The sequence below is a fragment of the Chiloscyllium punctatum genome, chromosome 31, assembly GCF_047496795.1.
Source record: "Chiloscyllium punctatum isolate Juve2018m chromosome 31, sChiPun1.3, whole genome shotgun sequence".
NCBI lineage: Eukaryota > Metazoa > Chordata > Chondrichthyes > Orectolobiformes > Hemiscylliidae > Chiloscyllium > Chiloscyllium punctatum.
The window spans coordinates 63206328-63216935 of NC_092769.1; the positions used below are offsets into that span (position 1 = coordinate 63206328).

Consider the following 10608-nt stretch of genomic DNA (forward strand, 5'->3'; position numbering starts at 1 on the left):
TGAAAAAAAAATGTGCATTTGGATCAAAATTGTTACAGATCTTGGAAAACAAGACCATGAATCAAAATGAGATAGGAGTCATTATTGAGGTAATTTGTGGTAATAAATTATGTAAAAACGTTGTGGAGACAGTCATCGTTCATGTTTCAATACATTTCAAAACCTGCCACTCAGTCACAGATATCATACGAACATGTGAGTAGACACACACACACACACACACACAAGTAATCACATCTCCACAGACACACGCACTAACAAATCTACACAGACACATCGGTGCATACAGACACAGGGATGTGCACTCACTCAGTGACAAACTGACATGTGAGCATAGGGAGACTGATATATACACACATTTGCAGATACACACACACACACATATATATATATATATATATACATATGCACACACATACACAATCACTCACACATACGCGGATAGGCAATGTATGCGCATACTCTCTGAGATACGTGCAGGCATGTGCACAGACTCAAACTCAGAAAAGGACATGTGCACACATTCATGCAGACACACGTGAACATACATCCATACTGCTAAACCACTGGGTTAGGTTAAAGACAAATATCAAATCTTACATTAAATAAAATTTTCACATAATTGTGAAAGTTATTAACATGATTTTCAGCTACTGCGTTTTGAATACATTGATTTATTTTAATGGTGGGTAGAACAACTTATTTTAGTTCAATTTGATGACAGTTAGGATGAATGAATACTGGGCAGAAACCGCATACACACACACACTCACACACAGAGACACACACAGAGACGTGCATGCACATGCACATACCCCCCACCATCCCCCATACATGCAGGCACATGCACACACGCTCACATGAACGCGCACACAGACACACGTGCATACACACTCAGACACACGCATAGACACACACATGCGCAGGCAAAGATAGGTAGGGAGGGTAAGAGGGAGAATGATATTGAGAAGGAGAATTAGAAAGGAGAGAGAGAGAACGACAACTCATCAATGGATTCACAGAACATATTTTAATCGATGTTGGATAACTTCTGAGATTGGGTGCCATCTCATTTTAGAATTATGAAGTTGCAAACTTAATCAAAGTGCAAGGATATTTAACAATTTTCTTCAATTCTTCTCTGAACCTAGACTGTGCCACTGCATAAATAATGGTGTTTGTGCAGGAACTCAAACGCTGCAGCATGTACCCAGTATGTTCCATGATGGCAAAGGGGTCACTGTAATCTGTAAGCATAAACTGAATGCCGGCAAATTGTGTACAAACAAAATGTACAAAAGATGTCATCCATAAGAGTATAAAGCAGGTGGAGATAGCCAGCAATAATATGATCGATTTCCTCCGATTCTCCATCTCCGGGTCATTAGGGTCATCACAGTTTTTGCTTCGTCGGAGTCCTTTCCGAACATCATTGGCCTGGATAATGTGCTGTACAGTCAAAGCATTCAGCAGCACGATCAATACAAATGGTAGAAATGGGGTTAAGGTAATGTCAAAGAAGAAATATGCTACCCATATTGGTAAATTTGAAAGGTTTGATTTTACACTGCAGAACCACTTTATATTGTCAATGATTTCCTGGTGTTCAATCTCAAAATAGAATGGAATGTTTTCTATGGTGATCAATACAAACACAGTGGCTATAATTATGGTCGCGGTTCTTTCAGTGCAATATCTTTTCCTCATCTTTTGGCAATGAATGGCAATCAATCTATCAAAGGTGAAAGTAACAGTTAGCCAGACAGAACAATCAATGGCTGTGAGAAGCAGGGCAATATTAAGACTACAAACGGGTGTGTAGTCCAAAAATGTATAGGAAAAATATATACTGTTAATCTCATAAAATATGACATCAAATATTATCACGAATAGATCTGCCACTGCCATAGCGACCAGGTAACGTGTGATACAATTAGAAAGACCGCATTTTCCACGGGAGAGAATTACAATCACCACCAGATTGCCTGCAAAAACAGAGAATAACATGGTGAATATGCTAATAACAAATGGATGATCAGTTTGGAAATTAATTTTGTATTCTTTAGATCCAAACAATGTTAGCTTCCTTTTGCTTCGGTAATTTTGCACATTAATGCTTTACATTCCAACAACTTGGCGCTCCTGATTCCTTTTTAAAGCAACCTTTGCATTTACATTATATCCTAAATCAGATTACCTCTTGTTGAGAAAGGTCAGCTAATCCGATCGAATTGGATTTGCACGTAGCACCACTTCATACATACTCACTCAATCAGCAGCTAGTTTCACACTGAACCCAGTTAGTGTTGCCTCAACTATATGCAAAAAACACTGCAAGAGACAGTGACAGTTCCTTGCATCGCTTCATGTACAATATGAATATTAAGCTATTAATCAGAAGTGGAAAAGAAAGCATTGAGATGATCATTGATGGATGGTAAATGATGGTGTAGTGTGTTCTTTGCTGAGAAATTCAGAGACAAGGTAAAACTCTGGGGAAAGAGTTTGAGAATCTCGTCACAGCGATAACTAATTTAAAATCTATAGTATGATGTGAGGGTCTAATAAAGATCATAAAATTATTCTTGGTCACCTGTTTCAGGAATTTGACCTTACGCATTATTACTCTTGAATGCTTGACTCTGAACTACCCTATGAGATAGCTCAGTTGTATCAAACTGCTACAATATCTAAAGGATGGAATAAAATTACCTTAAAGTTCTAGGGATCCCGGATTCAGTTCCAGCTTTGGATGACTGTATGGAGTTTGCACATGCTCCCTGTGTCTGCATGGATTTGTATCGGATAGTCTGGTCTGCTCCCATAATCCAAAGATGTGCAGGTTTCGGTGAATTGGCCATGCTAAATTGCCCGTAGTGTCCAGGATTGTGCAAGCCCAAAGGGTTAACAATGATAAATTTGGGGTCATGCAAATAGGCTGGGTCTGGGTTGGATTCATTTTGGAAAGTTAGTGCAGACTATCTGCACTGTAATACTATGATTCCATGCAGCCTCTTATTAGAAGTCACCCACCCCCCCCTCCCTCCCCCCACAACCCGCGCCAACCCCAGTCATGGTAACAACGATGTCAGTCCTTCCTGGTCTCTTTGAATTCAGGGCAACCAGAACTGTACGCAGTACTCCAAAAGACACCTCACCAATGTACTTCACAGCTGCAACATAATGTCCCAACTGCTGTACTCAGTACTCTGACTAATGTAACAAATTCCTTTTTAACTGCACTTTCACCTGTGACGCCACTTTTAAGGATCTCTGTACCGGAATCCCTTGTGTCTCTCTGTTCCACAACACTACCCAGGGCCCTACCATTACTGTGTAAGTCCTACCCTTGTTTGTCTCACCAAAATGCAACACCAGCCATTTATCCAAATGAAACGCCATCAGCCACTCCTCAGCCAATTGGCCCAATTGATCAATTCTTATCGTACTCTTAGATAATCTTCCTCACACTCTCACACTTCACTTTGCATCCAATTTTGTTGTCATGCACAAACTTACTAACCATGCTTCCTAAATTCTCATCCAAATCATTTATACACATCAAAAATGACAGTGGAATGAACACCGATCTCTTTAGGAACACCAGTGGTCACAGGCTTCCAGTCCAAAAAAACAACCCTCCACTAATACCCTGTATCTCCTGCCAGCAAGCGAATTTTGTATCAAATTGGCAAGGTATCCCTGGATCTGATGTGATTTAGCTTTACTAACCTTGCTGAAGGCCCTGCTAAAATTCATGTGGACAACATCTGACCCTCTGCCCTCAACTATCATCTTTGTCATGTTCTCAGAAAACTTCAGCGTGGGATGGTGGATTCATGGTTAGCACTGCTGCCTCACAGCGCCAGGGACGCAGGTTTGATTCTCGCCTCGGGCAACTGTCTGTGTGGAGTTTGCACATTCTCCCCGTGTCTGCGTGGGTTTCCCCCGGGTGCCCCAGATTCCTCCCTCGATCCAAAAATGTGCAGGTTAGGGTGGATTGGCCACACTAAATTGCCCATAGTGTTCAGGGATGTGTAGTCGTGGTGCATTAGTCAGGGGTAAATATAGGATGGTAGAGGAATGGGTCTGGGTGGGTTACTCTTCGGAGTTTCGGTTGGGCCAAAGAGCCTGTTCCCACACTGTAGGGATTCTAATTCTAACTCAACCAACTTTGTGTGATGCAATTCCTCATGCACAAAGCTGACTAATCTGTCCTTGCCCTTCCAAATGAATGTAAGTCCGAGTTTTCAGAATCCCCTTAACAACTTACCCAGCACTGACATCAGGCTCACCAGTCTATAGTTCCCAGGGTTCATGTTGCAGACTTTTTAAAAATAAAAGCACAACATGAAACACCCTCCAGTCTTCCACCATTCCACCAGTGGCTGGAGATGAAACCAATCCCTTTGCTGGGGGCCCTACAATTTCTCCCTTAGCTTACCACAATCTCCTGGGATATCGTTGATTGGGTTCCCGGGATTTAGCTACCTTTAGGCCTTTCACGACCTCCAGTACATCCTCTTCTGTGTTGTGGACTGTTTTCAAAACATCAACATTTCTAGAATGTAGTAGAATATTCTCCAAATTCTTGGACGAGCACAACTTCAATAATGTTTAAGAAACCTGACACTACCCACACCTGAGCAGTACACTCGATTGCTACCAAATCCATAAATGTTCACTCCCTTCAGTGCCGATGCTTAGCAACAACACCATCTACAACATGCACCGCAGAAGGAACATTCTTCTGACTGTACCTTCTAGACTTAAATAAATTCTGATCCAAAAAGGACAAGGGTGACAGATACATGGGAACATCACCACTTGCAACTTCCTCCCCAGCCACCCACCATTCTGACCTGAAAATGTACAGGCATTCCTTTATCATAACAGAGCCAAATTCCTAAAGCCCCTTCCAAAACGGCAATGTGGGGGCACCTACACACAACGGACTGTAGCATTTCAAGACAACATTTTGCCAACAACTTCTACATGTCTGCCAGTGAAGGTCAATAAATACTGGTCAATAAATCTTCTGAATAAAGAAAAATATTTGAGGCGATTTTGATTTGTATATTGTATTTAAGATTGCAAGTAGATTTCACATTATTTTCCATTTTCCCTTGCTGGGACCTGATTGAAATAAAATCTGGAAACAAGTACAGCTGTCTGATATTGGAGCAAACATCCCTGACGCTTATCTGCCAATGAAACTGAGGAAAATAGGCATCTGGAGTGAGTTGGAGCACACAATTGTTCTAAAATCTCACGATTTATTCAGTCGCCCAAAACTAAAAATAACCCTAAATTGTCAGTCGAGTGATAAATCATATGATCATTCCACCTCAGAGAATGACAGAATCACACAAGTGTTTATTTTTTTTGCCTTTTCTTCCCTCTTTTCTCCTCTTTTCCCTGTTTCTTTTATTTTCTTTTTTCTCCTTTTTATATTTTTTCTTTTTTCTCTTTTTTCTTTGTTATATCCTTTTCCTTTATCTGTGTTTTTTTTTAAATTTGGAATATCTTCTTTGTTACTGTGACAATGCTTATATTTTCCCCAGCACCCAGGTTGTGTGTGCGTAGGTGTGAGACACAGTGAAAGACAATGGGTGTACCAAACTTTATTCAATTTCCACCACCAGGAAGAAAGGAAACACTAGAGTGGACAGTGACGGGTAATTCCCTTCTCATCAAAGGGCAATGCTGCGTGATCACACTCGTGTTTTACACTGTAGTGGCCATTTACAACAATCAGTAAAGCACTGACTCTCCAAGGAGACTGATTGTCATTCCTCTGCCTCTTCCACATACCCTTACACATTGTTTGCATTCAAATAAACATGTTAAACCATTTGGTGTGCTAAATTAACTCTGCCTCCTATTTCCAAGCAGTGCTTTCCAGAATTGAACCATTCATTGTATGAAAAGTTTTCTGGTCACATCTCATTTGCAAATCACTTTAAATCTGCCCCTTTCAATTTCAGTGCTTTTCGGAGCAGGGACTAATGTTTTCCACCGACTCTGTCCATCTCTCTCATGATTTGTGAAAACTTACATCAAATATCCTCCAAACCTTCTTCTTTCCAAGAAGAAAATCCTCAGCCTCTCCAATCTGTCATCACCACTGAAGTTTCCCAAACCTGGAATCATTTTGACAAATGTCTTTTGCACTCACTCTTTCGTGTGTCCCTGACACTTGATATGAAATGTCAACATATGATGGACTGATTCCACAAATAGTAGAACCAATGTTCATGACATTGCAATACACTGATATTAGTGAATATTCCTCATGCACATATTGAATCAAATATCAAGATTTATTTGGCTAAATGTCCTGATTCAGTCAAATGCATTGAGACTTTTGAGCCATTCGGTCCACTTGCTTATGTGAAATTGTGGAGAAGGTGAGGACTGCAGATGCTGGAGTTCAGAATAGAGAGTGTGGTGCTGGAAAAGCACAACCAGTCAGGCAGCATCCACGGAGCAGGAGAGTAGACGTTACGGGCATAAGCCCTTCATAACTGAGACTCCATGAAATTGTACCATAACCAATTAAGTTTAATTTTCACACTTACATTTCTCACTGAAAGTTGTTTCGTAAATATTTAGTCAACAGCATATTAACCATTTGAATATTGTTTCGTACCTCAATCTGTCATGAACTTGCAATGCTCAGTGAGGAGCTGGATGCACCGGATTTTCACACCTTACAGCTTGGGCCAGCAATGACAACCTGATTCCTGATGAAGGGCTGATGCCTGAATCGTCGGTTCTCCTGCTCCTCGGATGTTGCCTGACCTGCTCTGCATTTCCAGCACTACACTCTCGACTCTGATCTCCAGCTCCACACTTTCTCCCAACATTTTCTACGGACTTTATGCACAAGATAAAGGTTCAATAAAGAACATCAGCTAACAGCAATTCCTGACTTTTGACAAGTTCATTGCAAATCTCTGCGGAAAATTGGAATGAGCTGCTAAGCCATTAAATTTGCCTGTCATTATCATTGTTCAGTTGAAAAAATGCAGTAGGAACCGAATTTCTCATCAAATGTATTTTCATTATGTATAAAATAAAGGGAAGTGTGAGTTCATGGAACAGGAGAAAGAGTCTGCATCAATCAGGCTTGGGGACTTGCAGATGACTAGACATCATGTCCCAAGAATAATAATAATTATTGTTATTATTATCATTCATTAGCGTGTGTTCTTGTGTTGGAATGTATAATTACAACTTCATGTAATGTTGTTATTGGGCTCGAGTACTCCCACAGCAACACTTTGCTCGCTCATAAAGAAATTATTCAGTGACAAGATAAGAACAAGACAAAAGAACTGAGAATGGTGAAAATCAGAAAGAGAAACAGGAATTGCTTTAAAAATCCAGGAGATCTGGCAGCATCCATGGAGAGAAATCAGAAGAGGGCTCACTGAACCCGAAATGTTAACTCTGCTTTCACTCGCCTGATACTGCCAGACCTGCTGAGGTTTTTTTCTCCCCCTGGAATTTCTGTTTCTGTTTCTGAGATTTTATGACAACTGAATGTGAATACATAGGCTGTTACTGCCAGATGTGAACTGAATTCAAACTTTACCATCAGCAATTATAGGAATCATGCCCGTCTCTATTCTGGTTCTGAACTGCTAATAATAAAGTCATAGTCATCGAGATGTACAGCACGGAAGCAGAACCTTCGGTCCAACTCGTCCATGCCGACCAGATATCCTTACCTAATCTTGTCCCATTTGCTAGCACCTGGCCCCGACCCTCCAAACCCTTCCTATTCACTTACGCATCCAGATGCCTTTTAAATGTTGTAATTGTACCCGCCTCCACCACTTCCTCTGGCAGCTCATTCCATAAATGCACCACCTTTTGCTTGAAAAATTGCCCCTTAGGTCTCTTTTATATCTTTCCCCTCTCACCCTAAACCTATTCCCTCTAGTTCCCGACACCCCACCCCAGGGAAAAGGTCTTGTCTGCTTATCCTATACACGCCCCTCATGATTTTATAAACCTCGATAAAGCCACCCCTCAGCCCCAGCTTATGCAGCCACTCCCTGCAGCTCAAACCCTCCAACCCTGCAACATCCTTGTAAATCTTTTCTGAACCCTGAGTTTCACAGCATTCTTCCGATAGGAGCGAGACCAGAATAGCACACAATTTTCCAAAAGTAGCCTAACCAATTTCCGCATCATGACCTCCCAACTCCTGTATTCAATACTCTGACCAATAAAGGAAAGCATACCAAGTGCCTTCTACACTATCCTATCTTCCTGAGACTTTACTTTCAAGGAGCTATGAACCTGCACTCCAAGGTCTCTTTGTTCAGCAACACACCCCAGGACCTAGTCGAGTCATGTTATCGCCATGCCTCCTCACAATTCTGACTGTCAAAATTCATGCTTGTCAGCAATTTGCAGAGTCATAGAGTCACGGTCATAGAAGAGAAGGCAAGAGAAAGACAATAAAAGTGACGCCCAGTCATTCATTTTGGAGAGTCGGCACAGATAAGGTGGTCTGTGTGATCTCCCTCTGCGCTGTGATAAGTTTGTGATTCTGAATCAAATCAGAATTGGACCAGCAGAATGTGGGCAGTTGAGGTAAAAGTAATATTTCCACAGCTCGGACATATCAGGACAACAGAATTTTAGCAGAGGAAAGAACTGCAGATGCTGGAAATCAGAAACAGAAACTGAAATTGTTCAGAAACCTCAGCAATTCCTTTTCAGAACAGGTCACTGCACCCAAAACAGTAGCTCTAATTTATCTTCACAGATGCTGCCAGATCTGCTGATGTTTTCCAGCAACTTCTGTTTTTGTTTCTGATTGCCAGGATCTTTATATTCTATTTGTCCTTTATATTCTTTTGTTCATTAAATACTTATCTAGTTAACTGAAGTTACATGTAGGCGAGTGACTCTCCCATCGCCAGGTCTGGCTGACATGTGACTCTAGACCGACAGCAGTATGATTGACTCATATCAACCTTCAGGGATATTAGGGATGAACAGTAAACGCTCGGCAGTGATACCAGCAAAGCATCACCTAATTCCCAAAGCACATAAAACCACCACAGGTATCTGAGGAAAGGCCAGTGCTAACTTACCAGGAACTCCGATCAGGGCGAGGATGGGGTAGTAAATTTTTTCAATGTTTGGAATGATGGCGAATTCCATTTTCCAGAGGTGAAGAATTCTGTTAGTGTTATAGAAGCACTGATAAGGAGCATTGAGGTTAGACTAATTTATAATGCAGAGAACTCTCAAATGAGGATAATTAGTCAAACATTCATGGACATTAGTCACAGGTAGTTGCACAAATTGAAGTGGCAGCTGGTTTTACCCTCATGCCAAGGGTGAGAGCTCCTTATGATTCATAATTCCCATTGTGAATAAGGAATAAAAATATACAGCATTAGTTCAGGTGTCATGTTAAACGTTCAATTAACTCAGTTGTGGTTTATTTCAATTTACTGTTTTTTTTAAATTCCTGGAAGTGGGCGTCGCTGGCTGGACAGCCTTTATCGTCTGCCATGAAAGAAAGTGTGAACTGCCTTTTTGAACTGCTGCAGTCCATGTGGGGTAAACCCACCAAGGCCTGAGAGAGAGATTTCCAGGATTTTAAACCCAGTTACACTGAAGGAACACTGATATAGCACCAAGGCAGGATAGTGAGTTGCTTGGCAGGGGTGTGTGGGAATTTGCAGATGGGGGTATTTCCATTGATCTGCTGCCCTCATTACCCGAGATGGAAGTAATTGAGTGTTTGGAAGGGACTGTATGAGGATCTAGTACAAATTTTTACAGCATATATTTTAAATAGCATACACTGCTGCCAGTTACTAAAATTACTGACATCAACACAGCATGTAATATCAATGAAGACAGCTAATGCTGTGTAATATCAATAACGTGAATTCATGCTGTCTCAAATCAATGAAGTCAGTTAATGTTGTGTGATAGTGTTAAAGTCAGCCAATGCAGTCTGATATCAATACAGTCAGTTAATGCTGTGTGAAATCAATAAAGTAGCTAATGCTGTCTGACCTCAATAAAGTCAGCGAATGCTGGGTGATAGCAATAAAGTCAGCTAATGTGACTGATATCAATAAAGTCAGTTAATGCTGTGTAATATTAACAATGTCAGTTAATGCCGTGTGATTTCAATAAAGTCAGCAAATGCTGTCTGACATCAATAAGGGCAGCTAATGTTGTGTGATATCAGTAAAGTCAGCTAATGCTGTGTGATATCAATAAAGTCAGTTAATGCTGCCAGATATCAAGAATGTCAGCTGATTCTGTATCATACCAGTAAAGTCAGTTCATGTTTTGTGATATCAATAAAATCAGTTTATGCTGTGTAGCATCAATAAGGGCAGCTTATGCTGTGTGATATCAATAAAGTCAGTTAATGTTGTGTGATATCCATAAACTGAAAATGTGTTGCTGGAAAAGCGCAGCAGGTCAGGCAGCATCCAAGGAACAGGAGAATCGATGTTTCGGGCATCAGCCCTTCTTCAGGATATCCTCCTGTGATATCCATAAAGTCAGCTCATGCTGTGTGGTATCAATAAGTCAGTGAATGCTGTGTGATATCAA

The 10608-nt window shown here is 40.9% G+C and overlaps 1 protein-coding gene across 1 annotated transcript; it reads right to left on the reverse strand.

Moving 5' to 3' along the window:
- Window positions 1-1080: 1080 nt before the first annotated feature.
- Window positions 1081-9186, reverse strand: LOC140456892 (probable G-protein coupled receptor 139). Its single transcript, XM_072550801.1, has 2 exons — window positions 9117-9186; window positions 1081-1985 (listed from the first exon to the last, which is right to left on the reverse strand). Exons 1-2 carry the CDS (start codon window positions 9184-9186, stop codon window positions 1081-1083), a joined length of 975 nt encoding a protein of 324 aa, XP_072406902.1.
- Between the last annotated feature and the right edge of the window lie 1422 nt (window positions 9187-10608).